The sequence below is a fragment of the Sipha flava genome, unplaced genomic scaffold (genome assembly GCF_003268045.1).
Source record: "Sipha flava isolate LNK unplaced genomic scaffold, YSA_version1 42_pilon_pilon, whole genome shotgun sequence".
Taxonomy (NCBI): domain Eukaryota; kingdom Metazoa; phylum Arthropoda; class Insecta; order Hemiptera; family Aphididae; genus Sipha; species Sipha flava.
Window position 1 is genome coordinate 1,799,555 of NW_020273159.1, and position 19,633 is coordinate 1,819,187.

Genomic DNA, 19,633 nt, shown 5'->3' on the forward strand with positions numbered 1-19,633 from the left:
CTCTTTAGGTTAATATGATGTTGATTCCTTGAAAATTTCAACATTAAATTTGTCAAAACAGACAAACCTAGCAAAGGTATTTAGTAAAGGTCTTAATTAAAAATATGATTTAATAGTATGAAACATTGTGGAATTTTAGGTCACCTATTAATGCTATAAACAATTCTGGTTTTACCTCTATATCAGTCATCACACATTCAACTGTGGTGAGATACCTTACTGCCGATACACAATGGCGGCTGCTGTTGTACATTAGTGGTTTACACTGCGATATGAGAGTAGCAATGTTATAGGTCCTTCAACTCAATATTATATTGTTCAGTTGTTTTTTTTTTTTTTTTTTAAATGATATTTTGTTTAAATATATTTAACATAATTTGTTTACTAACTAAACACTAAGTATATATTTTATTTAATACCTTTCCAATCCAACAAGGATGTTAGAGAAGTACAAACATATTTATCAACAATATTAAATCAACCTGTGAACACGGCCCTGGTTGAGCCACTTTAGTAGTCAACCCCCAGCAACAATTGTTAATTATCATCAGTCATCCAACCTTTTTTATTATTAATATAATATTATGAATATACCCATTCTATATGGTAAAGCCTGTGAGTTCTTTCATTGAAACAAGACAGCTTAACTAACAGGTCATCGGCTAAATATTTCCTTTAGCCCAGTGGCACAAAATTGTTTGCAACATCTAACATTTTCTCATAGACCACTAACATTTTATCGCGGACCACTGGTTGATGATTGCTGCTTTAGCTGATGGGTGTGGAGAAAGTCCTTATAAAAGACCAAAACATCACAAGTAGGTATTTTTAGTTCATTATTATAAAAACGTGATCTATGTATATTTGAATAAAAAGTGTGTATCTATAAATTTATTATTCAAATACATGAGTTTTAGTGTTATTCATATAAATTAAAACGCTAGACTACAAGAATATACATATTCATATGAATAATTTATATTATACTGTAATAGAATCAAATGTTTATTTAAAGTGGAAGCATGTGCATGTGAAATTGAGAGATCTATTACTTAGAATGTTCGTTATCTAGACATTAAAACATTTAAATTTAGCTGTTTTTTATTGATATAAGACAACCAAATTTTATTATTAAAAACACAGGTCTTACAGTGTGAAAAAACAAAATATATTTTATTTGTTAGGTATTAACGCATTAATTTACAATATTTTTTAACTTCATTACTGTTGTGATATCAACTTTCTAAGATAAAAAAAGTTTGTTTTAAAATAATTGAAGTAATGTATGTATAGATATTTATTTAAAAATATACATGCATTAAATATTAATTATTATAATATATATATATATATATATATAAATAAAATTGGTTAGTCTACTATAATAAATATAGATTTATAAACGATTAATTCAATCATTTAAAAGTCTTTTCTTCCAACCAGGGTCTTAGTATTGGCAATGTTGATGGATAGTGAGTACCGAGTTTTCCATCAAATGATCCATTTTCTGTTCTAAATGGGTAAGTACCCATCATAATAGGAAGTTGTAATTTAACATCCTTTTCCATGTTATTTGGTGATATAATGAACTGAAAATAAATAAATCAAAATAATTATTTCTAATATAATAAATTGAAAAAATTAACTGTACTGAATTTAGACATTATCAAAATAAATGTATAATATAGATATAAAAGTATTTTGGGTAAACAACAGATCAACGAGTAATCAGAATTATTTTATTATAAGTAGAGTTTTTTTCTCCATAATTTATTTTTGCTTTTTAATGATAATATCTATAATTTTCAACATATGTGATATATGGTACCTAGTTAGTTAATTATTGAATACTACTATTATGTAGATATTATCCTCATAAGTACAGTGGTACAAACCATTATATTTTAACTTAATTAAGAAATGTTAAACGAACAGTTGCAAATAGTCACTACTAAACCAAAATAAACAATACCCTTACTATAAGTTTCATAGATATCACTGATCAACTATGAATTACCCATCAGACAACATTTATACACCCATTTCCAAAAAATTTAGGGGAAACTAATCAACCAAACGTGACTGTGGATCACTGTAGATATTTAGTTATGAATACTCATTAACATTGACATTATTGTAAATGGGTACGTAACTTATACTTTCACTGATTGTATAAAAAAAAAAATCGCAACCTTGAATAAATAATTGTTTAGACTTACGTAAATATCATATTGGATGTTTATTAGATGACACCCACGAAGGTTAGTAGGTGGCAACGGTGGGACGTAGAGCTGTTCGTTGTGCCATTGGTCCATCTCATTGGGCCTGATCTTGTCTCTTTTCAACGAAGCCAACTCCCTGGTTTCGGATTGAATTATCTTGCTCTTGGCGAAATACTGGATGGTCTGAACGCAACAGATTAATGTACAATCGTTATGCAGTCGGAACGGAAAAAATACACAAAACACCCGAACCCCAAAATTCGAACGCCTTCGTTGCTACTTCATATGTCGTTTGGGACGATTTCTTACCTCGGTCAGCGTGGCCCTGGTCGATTTAATAGTCACTTTGCTGTTGTTGATGATCGTCGCCGTGATCTCGATTGTTTCGCCGGGCACGTAAGCTCCCTTGTCCAGACATACCTGACACTCGACCATACCGGAGCCCAGGCACATGGCTCTCGACAGCTTGTGATCGATATCACAGCGAAATGGTTCCTGTAACGCAACATACGCGATGTTAATGCAAATCGTGTCCGGACCAAAACAAAAAGCGTTTTACTACAGTTAAGACGGACGGCTCCATGTTGAGATCGATCGGATTCATGACGATGAACACCTGTTGGTTCTTGTGCGTGAGCGAGTTGGGCTCCCGTAGCGCTGCCTTGCAGTAGTACTGCACCCAGCCGGACTTTCCTAGGAACGTGGACGGCAATCCCGGTGGTAGGCCGAGCTTGAACGGAAAACTGTGGATCCCCGGCGACAACGTGACCGGGGGTTGTCCTGCACAAACATACCGTACAATAATGAAATCGTTAGAAAATATTGTACTTCACGGCTGTATAATATATTGGGAAAGGCTGACTAATCTTACTCGGTCTTGTAACACTTCGAGTAAAGTTAACTCAGGAAAATGTAAATTAAATAAATTGAAGTTTTAAAGTTAAAGATTACTTCATTCTTAATTAACTTGTAAAAGTTACAAATCTAAAATAAGTCGCTTATTTTTTCTTATTTTTTTTTAATTTAATAACTTATAATATTAATTTATAGAGAGAGCTACATATCTTGATATTGTGTTCGTTAATTTTATTCCTATTGAAATCCAGAATAGAACATTCAACACTCCCACAATTGTAATTCCCATTATTTGTATTGAAAAAAACAATGTTTACAATATATATATATATATTTATATATATGTATTAGTATTTTTAATTATAGGAATTTAAATTTAAAAAAAATAACTTAACATGTTTGTAAAATGAATTAATCATGACATGGAAAATAATTTAATTAGTTTAGTTCGACATTTAAATGTTACTTTAGTAAAAAAAAACTTGTTTGTTACTTGGTTAAAAGTTGTTTGAATTTTTAACTTATCTGTATATTTTTAACTCGTAAATATACTGTCTAGATTAATGGTACACACATTATAATATTATATATTGTACAGACCTGGTTCTCCGAGCAGTCTCATCCGAAAATCTATATAGTTTTCCTTGTCGTAAACCCTCTCGCGCCGTTTACTTTTCAGTCGCACTACGCCTTCACCGATCACGTGAAAATGTAAACCTAGAACCATCCAAAGAAAATAATCATTACATTACATGATTCTACGTTCTGATATTCAAAATTAATATCCAATAATGAAAGATTTATAGCTTTTAAAAGTTAAAAATCACAACTATTGCAATATAATATACTTATATTTAAATTATTTATCTCGTGATCAAAACTTCAACAGCAAATATTAATACAATAACATCACTGTTATAATACGTAACTGTAATACTAAAATAATTTGATCAATGAGCATAAACATACAAAATAAGACATTTTCATCGAAAAAAAAATCGCAATCTTTGTTTACTTTGAATAATAGTAAATCAAAATTATGATTTCAAACTATATCTTATATGTTTTTAACGTATAATTAATTGGTGCGATAAATTATAATTGGAAAAAAATAATAATACTGTAGGTACATAGCACATAGAACCAGTAAAAAAATCAAAATGTATCAAAACTTGTGAAATAATGATATTATTAACTTCGGATCTTTATTAACTTTGTGTCAATATAGAAGTTTTACCATGGTAAATTTATTGAACTGTATGCTTGTCTATATAAATAATATTAACTATAAAAATGTTTTGTATTAAACTCATAGAATTAATTAATCTTATATACGTTAAACCTAATATCAGTATTTAACATAGTTAAAAATATCAAATCAGTTGTTAATAATTACAAAAATTATACCCCCTAACATTTTACGTCCGGGGATGAATCACCGTCTTCCGTCCTCTAGTTCCGTCCCTACAACTATATCTGAAAGTATCTTTTAATTTCAGTCACATCCAATAAGTTTTATAACGGTGCAACACGATTACGCAATTTTTCCTTTTTTTACCCGACTAATTAATAAAAACCTCAAGCCTCGCTACTGATGATTATTGAAATGAGCATAGAAATTAGTTCAAGTATTTGATTCCATATACTTTTTAAACAATTTTACTGTATTTCTAGACTAATTTTGACACTTTCTACAAAAAGCAATGAATAGTGTGATTTAATAATATTACGAGAATACCGAAATAGATCAATACGGGATATTATTATGAGCGATGGCTGTTTTTTTAATTATTTTCTGGGAGGGGTCATTTTATATTATCTTATATATGAGTATTATAAAACGCTGTAATTTCAAGGAAAATATAAATACCTAAATAAGTACTACTGTAACAAACATTCAAACATACGGACATACACGTGTGACCTGGTGGGTCCAGAACTTCTAGACCCCCCCTGTAAAACTACCATTGATTACGAGTACCTACCTATGTCAATAATTGCCAGTCAAAGTTTGTAGTCCAACTGTAAACCATATAATTTTACTTATGGATTCAATTGTGTTGATTTAGAAGACTTATTTTCAGAGTCTACTCGACCTTCATTATAAGTATACCTTTAGGAGATTTTATTATTTCTTTTTATTGTAATTATTTTTTTAAAATTACGAATAAAAATAAATAATATTAAATAATAATAAAAATTATTGTCATTTTTGAAACGGACATATCAATATAAATTAGTTATTTTGTGGTTAAAGTAATTAAACATATACAAGGTTAGATTATAGAGCTAAAAATAATATTGTCATACAATAATTAAAAATATTAATAATACCATAGGGATTAAAGTATTTGCATTATATATCGGGTGATTTGTGGTCATCAAATTACGAAGGTCGAAGGAAAGGCAGACGACAAAGTAAGTACGAATGTAAGTACGATTTCTATAACCACACCTTATTATTTGAGTTCAGAGTTACACAATAAATACATTTAACGGAATAAAATGGTAAAACACAAATGTGAGATTTAATGAAAAATACTTATGCACACACACACTCACATATTTGTGTACCAATTATACACGGAATATTTGGAAATATTTAAATTTATTTGATTCTTTCATAAAATATTGTACACGACAAGGTATTGGTAGATATATTAATATAAGCCATTAAACGTATTTATACATCATCAGGGTTTGATTAAATCATATTTTTATTATTTCAAGCCAACCGTTATTTTCCATGGGTGCAAAACAAATCAATAGCACGGATTAGTAAAAATTGGAAGTGAGGCGTGGATACATAAAAGAGGACATATATGGGAGCAATGTTCACCAAAGACTTCGCTAAAATTTGATTTTCTTACGTTTTTGTAACTTTTGTTCTTTTGCTAATTCCTAATAATTTTTGTTTTTTGTTGAATACAAATTATTTGTGAAAAATATTGTATTTAATTTTCAAGCTTTGAATATTCATATTAAAAGTTGTACATATTTTACTCCACAACGATGATGAAGATTTTTGTGATTTTTAATGGATTTTCTCAACATTCAAATGGTTTTATAAAAAGTTACAATTTTTAGTATTCGATTTTTTCTACACGAGTAAGAAAATTGTACAAGGATCTTTAAATAAAAAAATGGTTAAACATTTTTTTATCGAACCAAAGTAACATTTTAAATTGAAATTTATAAACAGTACAAATAATTATATTTTTTATCTTCTCTGAAGTTTATTGAATACTATTATTTAGTGAGGTGTCATAATTCATATTTAATATAATTAGCAACACAAGATTGTTAAAATAAATGTTTTAATGTGCGAGTGATATACTCCTTTTAGTCAGAGATCGGTAACCTTTTCAAAGAAAAGATAAATTTTTATCTTTAAAATAACTTGATATATAAAAAGCCGCACTAACTTTAACATTCCCTTTTTTAGTAGTACATACGATTTTTATAAATAAACAAAAAAAATCTCGACGCTGAAGCCAGTGCTGTAACCAGAGGTTGGCGAAATTGGTGATAGTCAAGAGCATAGCAAAGTAAAGGGCACATTTAAGTTAAATTAAAATTGTTTTATTTGTAATAAAAAAGCACCAAAATAAAATTTGCAACAGAGGGTAGTTACGGCACTGAATAAGATATGTCCTAGTAAACCGTAGGTTGCCTATCCTATAGAGACTCTCTTTCATCTCTTCTCTTATCCGAGTCAAAACATTGTTATTAACCAGCTGATTATCTATATTGATAGCTTCATTCTTAATTATAAACTTGTATTCAAGTCTGCTAGAAGTAATATTATGAAGACATGGCTCATTGCTAGTCAAATTATTATGATTCTAGATAAATACGAGTATTATTACTATGACAGAAGGTGTATTGTGTATTATTGAAGCCTGCGGCCGATGGTCAAAGTACAGAATGTAATTATGTTTTTAAATTAAAATATTGTGATCAAAGAATCGTATTTAAAGAAAATTGAATGTTTACATTTAAAATTATGCAGGAAATTAGGTTACAAATTTAATACTAATTTCTGTAATATTATGCACGTTAGACGTTAAAAGTTTGAAACTCCGAGAAAATAAATTACAAGTTACGGTGCTATTATGCATGTAATACTTCATGATGTGCAAATTCCAGAACGTTTTCACCGCCAATGGTAAAAGCATGAGAATTAGAAAACGCAGAGCATTGACGTCTCTTCGATCCATAGAAAAATGTACATGTATCATGTACCAACAAACGTAGCATACGTGTGATTTCAATTCCGGTCACACGGAGCAAGAAAATATCGTGTTTATTGAGTGTATATTGTAACAGTCGTAAATACTGATGTCTCACCAACAAGACACGCGGCTCATCCGAATCTCCACGAATGTACACAATGCGATATATTAAGGCGTGTCCACACTACGCCGACATATGCCATCTTGACGTATTGCCACTTGGATTTCTTTGATTCGGACCGACACTTGTCGAGATCAGCCTGGCAAGCCAGTTGGCAAAACGTTGCCAAATGGCACGTGCCAATAAAAAGCCCACATCACTTTTGGTAATGCCATTTGGCAAAGCCACATGGCATGGTGCGGACGCGCCTTTATACATTCTCGTACGGCACCGGCGGAAACAAAGACGCACGTCTTCACGTTGCCGAGTCGTGTGCACGGCTAGTTATTTATTTTATTTTTCACGCCTACTCTCCGGCCACGACCGAGCAGTACACGGACGGCAACTGCGGTAGAGGTACACTTTCACTCGATTACAACATAATTACATTGCAGCAACGCCTATGGTTATGTTATTCTATACCTATATTTACATTTATTCATTTGTTTGTTTTTCAACGATTCGAAAACGCGTTGCGTTTACGGCGGTGCGACGTTTAACACGTGCACAACAGCTAGGTACGTGTGTAAATATCGTTTTTGAAACCGACAACTTGTTGCGGGAACGGGCCGAACACCCGTAAAAACGTTTCCCGTACAGACCCGGGCGAGTAGACGATGTTGCGCGGACGGCAGTAATAATAATACGAACGCGGTTCTGAACGTCTAGGTTCGAGAATAATACGGATGCACCATTGTGGCGTGACATTTATTTACCCAAGGCTTGCGTGTCGTCCTTGAGCTCCACCAGCACTCTGCCGCTCAAGAACTGTCCGGGAAAATACAACAGGTTGGTGTTGTCGAAGAGTATGACGAATTTCTCGAGTTTTCTGGACATCTCCTCGGGGGGACGGGGACGTGACGGGAAATCCGATACGGTGTCTGCTGCTGCGGCACGGCTCGTTACGTTGTGTCGCCGGCGAGAAGAAGGACGGATGACCTACAGCGCCGCCCGAGTCTCGGCGACAGCGTGTCGCACTACTACACGACGGATACGTGTTGGTTTTATAAAAACTTGTCTGGTAACGATTGCTAATCGCGAAGAACGGACGTCGAACCGTCCGGGACGAAACGATTGGTGCGCACGCCACACCGCACCCTCACGACGACTACCGGTGACGATCGCACGTCGTCCTCGGAGCACCGAAACACGTTCACTGTCCGGCGCGCGCACGGTGTGCGAGGAGCAACTGCCGTCCGCCTCGATGGAACGGTAGGCGAGGACGACGTGCCCACCTTGCATCGCGCTCGGCTGGGCCGCGCGTTCGTGCGCTGTCGACAACCGGTCCGATCAACGCACCTGACGGTATACGACCAGCAAACGTCCGCAATATCCACACCTGATGTAATGACGACAATCGTACGACTTCGGCAACAGCAACAATATTGGCTGGGATTTCGATGCGCTTTGCATTGTTTTTCCAAATATTACTGTGCGGTGCTCGTCCTGTCGCAAATTTGTTTTATGTACTTTTGAATGATAATAAAAAAGTCATTTTACATTTTTTGGATTTTATTTTTTTAGGTCCTTTTCTTAAGTTTTTAGCGCGTACTCGAGTTTTCTGAGCATTTTTTGAGTTTTTGGAAACGAAATAGGAATCTGTACATTTATTTTAAGATTTTTTACACCAACTTGGTTTTTATATAAATATAACATCTTTTTTTATAATCTTTTTTTTTTTTTTTTTTTTTTTTTTTTTTTTTTTTTTTTGATTTCAGTAGTAATAATAATCTTCTATCTTTGGGTCACGACAATAATGCCGCAGTAAGAAAATTCAACGTGTACGTGTGCTGTAGGGTACTTGTCGATAAACCAGTTTAACGCCCACGACTCACGCCAAGGCAATAAAAACCAATGGTTGATTCCATTTAAAGCAACAACTACGTGGTGGTGTTTGGCTGTAGAGGATGTGGACGTATGTGGTCGGGAGGGTCACCGTATATAAGTATACATTGTTCGATACAATGGGGCATGCATGGGCGCAACTGTGTGGCCTGCGGGTGTATGTATATCCGATGAACACTGTCAAATCTACAGGAGCCAGAAACGAATAACCATGACGTTGCTCAAGAAACAGAAAAATACATGTAATATATGTAATATATGTACTGCATTATAATAAAAGTTGTATTATACAACGATTGTATGATAGTAACAGAAAAATAATAATAGAAGTGCGTAGCATTATCATGTACCTACTCGTGTAATATAATATGTACAGTTCATTTACTGTAGTTTATTGTAGTGGGATGATTTGTCCTTACAATTACTAATAAAATGCTCTTTATCATGTTGAGTTTTTAACTTCGAATAAAAACGAAGTACTTATAGATTTTTTTAGGAACTACCACAGAAATAAAAAGTATTAAAATGTATGATTTATATTAATTAATTAAAAATTATTGGTGAGATAAATCGATGATTTATTATACATAATATTTTCACATAGAATTTTCATAAGTTTGTAAATTTTATATTAATATCTCTAAATTAGGAAAGTAAATATAAAATATTATAATGATATACATCTTTTCAAGTCACATAGTTTAAACTATTTATGTTACCTAATTAAATAACTGAACTTTCAGTTTTTTTTTTCGAAGATTCCTTATTTTCTACATCTCTGTGAGTATTAAATACATTAAATTTACCAATAATGGTTCAGATTCTTTTAATTGCTTTAATCCTACACTCCCAAATATTTATCAAGAGATTAAAGTATTAAAATAATTTAATTTGTATAAAAAAAAACGTTAAAGCATCGAAGTTTAAGAAAGAGTACTGAACAGGAAATATTCTATGGTACCTAATGTACATGTCATTTTTTAAACAAAGATTCGATATCAAATGAAATTAATGTACCTAAATATTAAAATATGTAACACCAATTAAGTCTGAAAGGACAATACTTCTGTCTTCTTCTTCTCCTTCACCTTTTTCCCAACTATTTGAGGTCGGTTACCCTTGTCCTAAGCCTCCACACGTCTTGATTTTCTACATACCAACGGCCTTTATATTATTTTTAATCATATTTAACCATCTCTTTTTTGGTCTTCCTCTCCCTCTCTTCCTTTAAACATTCATTTTTATAACCACTCTTACTTCTTTTATTCTTTTGTTTCCTCTCGCCTCATCACATGACCATCCCAAACCATCTCAGTATATTTGCTCTCATCTTGTCCACTATCGACACTACACTAATACAACCTTTCACATACTCGTTCTTTATTCTATCTTTTCTTGTCACTCCGCTCATCCATCTAAGGCTTTTTATTTACGCTCATACTCTGTTCTATTTTTCTGTCAACCGGCTAACACTCCGAACTATATAGTATAGTTATCTCATTACACTCTTGTAAAATTTACCTTTCAGCTTCATTAGAATTCCCTTGTCATATATGCCCGAAACTTTTCTCTATTTCAATCAACATCACTCAATTTTATGTTTTACATCCATGCTAAAATCCCCGTCCTTTTGTACAAATGATACTAAATACCTTTTAAAGTTCTCGATTTCACCTATCACATCACCGTTTATTGTCATTGGTCTCCTGCATCACTTCAACTTTTTGGTATCTTCTTCCGAAATCATATTCTATATCAGCGGTTCCCAAACTTTTTTATCCGCAGTGCCTTTTTTTGGACTCAATTTAGCCACGGTGCCCTGCTGTGAATACCATGAAAGACAGGACAAAAAAAAATTACCCATTGATAACTAATTTTATTAATTTTATTAAAATTTAACTTAATTATACATTAATGAATTTTTAAACTTAAAAAATAAATAAATAAAAAATATTGTTATTACTATAATAATTATTATATAAAAATATTATAAGGTTAAAATGAGAATGTCCGAATATACAATAACATATATTTCATTATTTACTATAAAGTTTTTACGAAAACAATAAGGAAAAAAAAATTCTATAGATTTTAAACTATTTTTTATGAACCATAGACCGCGGCGCCCTTAGAAAGTGCTCGAGGTGTCCCTAGGGCACCGCGGCGCACAGTTTGGGAACCGCTGCTCTATATATTCGGTTTTATTTCTGCAACCAACTACCTTTTCTTCAAGGGCTAACCTTCATTAATCCAAACTATTATTATATTATATTATAATAAACGCCAAACGGCTTTTACAAAATTAACAGACAAGAAGTACATAGATAACAGATAAAAACATATAACAACATATAAGATGCATAACGTATAGGTACTAACTTTAATATTAGAGAGAGGAAAAAGAAATATTATTAACTTCTTCCAGATTTTCTCCTACCAAAACTATATCATTAGCAAACATCATATACTTACCATGGTATTTCGTTCTGTATCACTATTGAAACTTCTTCCGTTACCACAGAGAATAAACAAGAGCTTAGAGGCGACCTCTGATGTATATCAATTTCTACGTTAAAATATTCTGTTATTCCACACAAATTCTTAACACTAGTCCTCGAGCCTTCATATATATCCTAAATCAAATTTATATATATAGTTGGGATTTATTTTCTCATTTAAAAGGATAAAAATGTTGTGTAATATAAGAAATGAACATTTATTAATTAGTTTTAAAAAATTAATAAATAAGTAATGCTTGTAAATGAATAAATAAATAAACAATCAATAGTTTATATATGAAAATAAATCAATAAAAGCTTAGGCTTATTATATTTGTAAAGTTCAGCTAGTTTCAAATTGAAAATTCACCGTCAGGTACATACAAAGTCAATAAAATAAGCATACAAATAAAAATCAAATAAGTCATATCATAATTTTATTGACTTTGTATATACCTGCCAATTCTTAATATAAAACCGGTCGTACTTTACAAATATCATAATACTCCTCATTAAGCTTTTAATCATTTATTTCTATATATTAACTATTTATTTATTTATTTATATTTTAACAAATTGTAAACACAAAGAATAAACGTGTGGTCCAATTTAGTGAATTTTTGTAAAAATGCATCTCTGTGCAATAATAATCTAAATGTCATTTAAATGAATTTACTCCAAGCTAAGTGAAATTTATCTATAAGTATTGATTTGGAAAATTTGTGAAATTATTTGTACATCAATAGATTAAAAAACTAAAAACTAAATCAATGAAATTTATAAGAATTCATTATTAAAAAATTACCACTAATAATATAAATCATTAATTGATAAATACTTAAGTATCATTGAAATAATCAATTATCTTTAAAACTTCATTTTTAAAATAAATAAAGTATTAAGAGTATAAATATATTATGTAAACTGATTTTCAAGTTTATCATAAATAAAACTACATAAATTATAGTTTTAAAATGCTAATTTATTAAATTTATAAACTGAAGATACACAATTGATTAATAAACTTAGATATAATTTAGATATAATACATAATTTTATAGATGGTAAATGAATTAAAATAATTCAAATATTCTAGTTATCCAAAAGATATATCATTGAAATTCAACAATTAATTATATTTAAAATAGTAAAACCAAAATAAAATGTAACTAAGCATTTACGTACTTATAATATTTATTATGGAATTACTGAATCTAAACCTAGAAAATTTAAAGGACTGATAATTATAATTTTAACAGTCAATCAGTTCATTCTATAATTTAAACTATTAATAATGTTAATGATAATGAATTTCCACAATAGGGCAAATAAGTAATAATCTTAAAGTAATCCTTAAAATGACCCTGTATATATAACAAAGCATTATAAAATAAAATGTTACCAAACAATAGAAATAAAATACACATTACAAGAAAACGTATATTTTTTAGCAGTTATTTAGAGAGTATTTTAGAGAATTCATTTTTCAATTGAAATTAAAACTAATTTTTTTAGTATAAAACTTTGGCTCAGTGGAAATTCATAAAATATCACAGATCATAAAAATATAATCAAGGACTCAATTGCAACATTTCAATATTATACTTATATATTAAGCATGTATAAATAATATTATATATTATTTTTATAAAACAGAAAATAAAATTGGATAGCTAATGAAGACAATTACAGTTAATTTAAATTTGTAACTAATCCATACTCAATAATTATGTTGCCTTTAAAAATTAAGGTAATAAATAAACAAATTAAATAAATAAAAAAAAATGAAATAAACAAAATATATAAAATTATGATATGCTCAGTCCACCAAAAATAAATATATTATTTATGTATATTCAGTTTTAAATTGATTTATGTTATTTTTAAATATTATATATTCTATAATATATGATTAAGAAAATTCAACAAAAAAAGTTATATTATTACTATGATCTGGTCCATATAAACAATAATATTTATAAATATATTTCATTAAATGTAAAGAATTAAATAAAATTAGATTAGGTATCAATCAAAAATGGACAACTGTATAAGTTATATGAGAAATAGTGTTTAATTTCATACAAATTACACTGAAAATAAGGTACATGAAATATATTATAAGGCCACAAAAACATTAAAAGTAAATGTTATGCTTTTATCAATATTGTATTAAATGTTTTATAGTATATAACATGTTTAAATTCAAAAGACATCATATAAAACAATGTGCACGTAAAAAATATTTGTTTTGTTCAACTTAATGTATACATTTAAATTTAAATAATTAAAAAAAAGAGACACTCAATATAACCATATAAAAATGTAAATAGTATAATCAAGTCAAGTCTAGTATTTTACTAGTAAAAAACTGAAAATTAGTCATCTGCATAATGTATTGACACATAGTAATAGTACAATATTATAAATATAACGTAACAGTAGAGCACCAATATTTAACTAAAATTGGATTGGTTGTTAATCAATTAAATAAGTATTTTTTAATGAGAAAATAAGGTTTTTAACCTTCTTTGGAAATAAGGTTCAAATTTAATATTCATAAACTAAAAACTATTAATTCGGTTAAAAGGTACTCTACTGTATTTAAATAATATAAATTCATAAATATAAACCTAATAAAATATAACCTATAATAAATAATAATAATAATAATAAACATAAAATAATTTAAAAATTTGGTTAAAAAAAAAAAAAAAAAAAAAACACTGATACAATTTTTATATATTATAAAACACAAGAATTATATAATTTATTAATATATTATGCACATAATATATAAATATATTAATTAAATAATATATAAATATTTATAAATTATTTAAACTTCAAAATACTTGTTTAGGAATAATGTTATAGTCATGTCTTAAAAATAACAATTAAGCAAATGATTTAAAAAATGTATTGTACATGAATTTTAATAGATGATAAAATAGTATGAACAATTAATATTTAATATGATAAATATAATACAACATATTACACAAACATGTAATATTGAAAAAATAATAAAAAATTACCAAAGTAATTTTTCAGTCGCTGAGCCATTAGTTTGCATACTGGGCGATTGTCCATTCGATGTATCTGTATCTTTTTTTTCAATTAAATGTCAGTTGAGCAGCTCTGTGGTAACAAATTGTTTAAGTCTTTCCAAATAGACATTATGCAATTCTACATCATTATGACCAGCGCCCTGAAATACATAATATTTATGATAACCATAAACAACCAATGAAATTAGTCATAGGCAAGTAAAATAGTCTAAAATATAATATACCTCAACCCAAAGTGGTGGAACAGCTCTAGGACATTTTTCATAAATAGCTACACCATGTGAAAAATCAATCACTTCATCGTGTGTACCATGTATAACAAGTACTGGAGAGTTAACTTCTGATACTTTATCAATACTGAAAAAATAAAACACATTTAAACATTTTTTGTAAATTTATTAAATTCAGATATATTAAGAAAAATGCATGATATTTTAGTTTAAGAAATTTATTTATTATACAGATAATAAGGGTGAGTCTAGAATATAAAAATCATCAGAAATTAAGCTTTTAGTAACTCTATCTATACATAAAACTTATCTAATGACCAGTAGCCATAGTGGGTTACAATTTTAAATTGTTTATTAGCTATATTTATTTTCAGCTAATTTATTAGGACAATAAATTACGTATATATATATATATATATTTATATATATAATTCATGTAACCATAAATCTCAAAAAAACTGTAAGATCTATACAGATATTATTAAATAATTAAAAAAATAAATAATTTGTTACCTTTTAAATTACCTTGAATTCATTTAAAGTTAATATACTATTATTTGTATTCAGTTTTGATGCTTACATTATTATTATGTTCTACTTATAAATTTTAGTATTTAATAACAAAACACAACAATGGGATTTGAGATTGAACCCAGTTAGAAAATTTATACAAAAAGGAAAATATTGTGCAATTTATTAAAAGTATAAGAATGTAATGTACTGGACATGCGTGGCGAGCAGACGGATGCCTAATAAAAGAAGTAAATACTTGGACGTTGACGGGGAGGAGACCAAGGAGAACACCACAAAGAAGATTGATAGACAGAAATGATAGAGAGAAATGGGAGAAGGTAGTTTTGGTGGTAAAGATCCTCAATGGATTGTAAAGCTAGGAAAATTATTATTATTACTAATAAATTTCATAAGTTCATTATTATTATTTTTATTATTTGATGTAAATTGGTTCTAATTCTAAAGAAAATTTAATTCAGTTTTATGATGGGCACATATCATAAAGAATTATTATTAATTACCAATATGTATACTATACATTGTATAATTATCTTCTAAAATACAAATTTTACTATAAAAAAAAAAAATTACCTTTGTATTTTAGTTATTATAAAAGGTTAATTTTATTTACTATTATATAGCATTAATGAATAAGAGTTTAGATATTTTTGAATCTCTGTAGAACAAACCACACAGTTGATAAAATAAAAGTTATTTAAAATATTTGATATTTAGAATATTTTATAAAAATAACTTTTAGATAATATTTTGAATACTATAATTGTGCAGCAGTTTTAAATTTGTAGATAAATTTAAAAATTTAAAAATAACTCTTGATTACTATAAATTATTAATAGCTTAGAATGTAATATTACTTTTAATAAATATTGAAGATAACAAAATATTAACAAAAAGGTTAAAATATAGTTGAAATGTATTATTTATAAATTGATCATTGAAATTTAATAGATATGTAATGATATTAGGTAATATACAATAAGTATGAATACAATTAAAATAAAAACAAATCAATTTATACATCATTTTGATTTACTATTTGGTAATATCATTAATTAAGATTAAAAAAATATTTCTATTACTAAATAGATCATTAATTCCAGCCCATTTTACAAATGTATTAACATGGCTAAACAAATGTAATTTATTAAATTATTTATTATTGTTAGAAAATAAAATATAATTATACGATTGTTTTAGTATATATAATCAAACAATAAGCTATGAAATTACATTACTCTACTACATAAACAAGCAAACCAATTGTCCACATACTTCACTTGTTTACACAAAATATCCATTTCATATAAATTATTATAACCCTATGTAATGAAATGAAAAATAAAATTTAAATAGGCATAACTATAAATTGTTATAAAACATATAACAATAAAATTATAAAACAGGGTGTGGCTATGTACTTATTCATTTTTAAATATATAGAATTATAAAAAGAATATATTTATACGATATGTATACATGTATATTCATTTTGTACTTATATCACCAGCAGTATAATAATAACAATGTATTATACATGAATGTTAAAACATTATTATAATGATTAAATACTCATAAACTAAATTCTTATGTAATTAAGTTAACTGAGAAGTTTTGCCTCTATGCCTCCCTTATGCCAATTTATTTAATTTAAAAACATTTCCATATTAAACAGTATATTACAATACATAACTCTCAACTTTTTGTATTATAAATTAACTTTCCGATTAGTTCATATAAACTTATTTAGTACCTACTGTTCCAGTTTTTATTTCATTTAGTATATCTCTTTCTATGCTTATAAGTGATAAATTGGGAAAACAATTTTGGCCTAAATTAAGACATTTTTTTTTTCTTATATCTGAAAAAGACTTATAACATGTTACAGAAGCAATAATTATTTTAATGGTCATTATAATAAGTTTATATAGATTTATATAGATTTTTTAAGATCCTAATTTTTGTCTTTGTACTGCATAGTCATGAAACAACACAGTTAAATATGTGATAAAAATATGATACCATAGACGTTTACAAATAATATATTAATATATCTCGTAGGTGAAATAAATGAAAATATTATATTGAACTGTATTGTAATTTTGTAAATATAACTTATAAATTTATAAAAAAAACAATAAAATTATTTAAATTAATATTAAAAATTATTACATGGTTAGTACTCGTGAATTAATATATAAATAATTAAAAGTTCAGCGTGAAATATTATTATATCTATAAAGTATCCTAACCAGTTTCAAATCAAAAATTGATATTACCTGATAGTCAGGTATCAAAAAAGCCACTACAATCGAAACTGTATTTAACGTTTATTTTTATACTTATTAAATTAACTTTGTAATTAATGTATATGTATATAATATTGTATGAATAAATCTGGGAATGGTAATTTAAATGTTGGGAATAAAAATACTTCTCTCATCCCTTAAGGGTAGCGCTCAAGCATGTACTCTATTAATTCATATGAATACAAAATGCAAGTAGTTTAGATCTCAGTGAACACACATGACCAAGTAATTTTGTAAAAAAATTAAATCCAGAAATACCTATGACTTATGGTATATTGACATATTAACTAATATTTTAAATATAGAATTGGTCAGATAAATAAAAATATTAAACCATATTTACCTGGTAAACACATCAAAGAACCATTTCCTCTTGGATCTAGGAAATGCTACCTTGATTCCAGATGTTAATGGTGAATGAAGAACTACAGCTCCCACTTCATATCTAGATGCTAAATCAACAGTAGGTACTGTGCCAATACTTTGTCCGTATAGTATAATGTTTTCAGGACTTATGCCATAGCTAGTCCTTAATGTTTGCCAAGCAGCGTCTATATCTGCATACAGATTTCTTTCGCTTGGCTTACCATTACTGGTACCGTAACCAGAATAATCATAGCTGAAAATGTTACAGTTTATCCTCATGCCTAGACCCAAGTAAAAACTGCTCATTTGGCCTAAGTCCACGGCGTTTCCATGTGAGAATAGTATGGTGTAGCGAGCATTGGGACAACACCGAACGAATATACAAGCTATGCGATTTCCACGAGACGTCCGGGCGTAGAATCCCTCGATATTCTGCACGTCACTGTCAGTGTACTGCCATTCGGCTTTGTCGTTGAATTTGATGTGATATTTACTCTCCCCGCTCTCAACGGGAGTGAAATCGTACGTGGTCGGCGGTGGTAGGAACGCGAGTTTGGCAGCGATACGGGACGGTAAGGGTGGACAACAGAACAAGTACATCAATTCGCTGAACGACATTCCGTTCATTGCAAACACATCGGGTGGTCAAATAAACGGAGAACAAAGAAAATGGCTAGACGGACGACTAAGGAACTGTTAAGTACGAAATAGGAGTGTGAAGAAGAAAAAGTTGGGCAAAACGCGAGTTAAGTGAACCTATTACTCACGCCAACACTCTTGGGCACACAAAACAATTCAAAATATCAAGCAAAAATCGTGAGCACCGTGACACCGTCGAGCAGGTAAGCCGGATGAACGCGGTGTTGATACGCACTAATCGACGCGAACGATGTTATCGTAGCCGTGGTGGCGCTACCTACGCAGCCCAAACCGTCGTAACCGCCGGAAAACGATCGCGGCACCGTTGGGTAACCAGTTCACATTCTTTACTCTATGGTTCACCGCCACTGCGGCGGAGCACTCGTGACGTCACAGCACCCGTGGAAGAAGCGCCGTCCGTCGTTTCGTCCATGACGTCCGGGTACCGTGGCACCATGGACACTACACCCGGACGTCGGACATCACGTCCCGAATTAACAATGCTATCAAAAAATACACTGCGCGTTGGGGGCTTCAAAGATAAGCAGTGTTTGCCAAGCTGCCTCCGTCGTATTTGTTGCCGATAACGTTGTTATTGAATACTATATCACCGTTGATCGTCTACGAACCGTGCCCCGCCATGTATCCGTTACAGGATACCGTTTAATTCTT

General features: G+C 29.6%; 2 protein-coding genes across 3 annotated transcripts; both read right to left on the minus strand.

The window, feature by feature from the left end:
* Nucleotides 1-1,340: 1,340 nt before the first annotated feature.
* Nucleotides 1,341-8,706, minus strand: LOC112689186 (arrestin domain-containing protein 17). Of its 2 annotated transcripts, none has more exons than XM_025562761.1 (6): nucleotides 8,189-8,706; nucleotides 3,678-3,794; nucleotides 2,782-3,002; nucleotides 2,532-2,717; nucleotides 2,220-2,405; nucleotides 1,341-1,589 (listed from the first exon to the last, which is right to left on the minus strand). In XM_025562761.1, exons 1-6 carry the CDS (start codon nucleotides 8,307-8,309, stop codon nucleotides 1,416-1,418), a joined length of 1,005 nt encoding a protein of 334 aa, XP_025418546.1. In that variant the 5' UTR covers nucleotides 8,310-8,706; the 3' UTR covers nucleotides 1,341-1,415. The 2 variants fall into 2 exon arrangements, with proteins under 2 accessions (XP_025418546.1, XP_025418547.1); XM_025562762.1 differs by having other exon boundaries at nucleotides 1,416-1,589; nucleotides 2,785-3,002; nucleotides 8,189-8,309.
* A 5,959-nt stretch (nucleotides 8,707-14,665) lies between these two features.
* LOC112689150 (alpha/beta hydrolase domain-containing protein 17B) lies at nucleotides 14,666-19,371 on the minus strand. Its single transcript, XM_025562696.1, has 3 exons — nucleotides 18,300-19,371; nucleotides 15,111-15,243; nucleotides 14,666-15,026 (listed from the first exon to the last, which is right to left on the minus strand). The coding sequence occupies exons 1-3, from the start codon at nucleotides 18,947-18,949 to the stop codon at nucleotides 14,943-14,945; spliced, it is 867 nt and encodes a 288-aa protein (XP_025418481.1). The 5' UTR covers nucleotides 18,950-19,371; the 3' UTR covers nucleotides 14,666-14,942.
* Nucleotides 19,372-19,633: the final 262 nt, after the last annotated feature.

Bases quoted from the DNA above. Each gene is read 5' to 3' on its own strand.
- LOC112689150 (XM_025562696.1), bottom strand. From the start codon at position 18,949: ATGAACGGAATGTCGTTCAGCGAATTGATGTACTTGTTCTGTTGTCCA. The intron at 15,244-18,299 runs GTAAATATGGTT...TTATTTTTTCAG, and splicing joins TTCTTTGATGTGTTTACCAG to TATTGATAAAGTATCAGAAG. The intron at 15,027-15,110 runs GTATATTATATT...TATGTATTTCAG, and splicing joins TTCCACCACTTTGGGTTGAG to GGCGCTGGTCATAATGATGT.
- LOC112689186 (XM_025562761.1), bottom strand. From the start codon at position 8,309: ATGTCCAGAAAACTCGAGAAATTCGTCATACTCTTCGACAACACCAAC. The intron at 3,003-3,677 runs GTCTGTACAATA...ATGTTTGTGCAG, and splicing joins GAGACTGCTCGGAGAACCAG to GACAACCCCCGGTCACGTTG. The intron at 1,590-2,219 runs GTAAGTCTAAAC...ATTTATTTTCAG, and splicing joins ACATCCAATATGATATTTAC to TTCATTATATCACCAAATAA.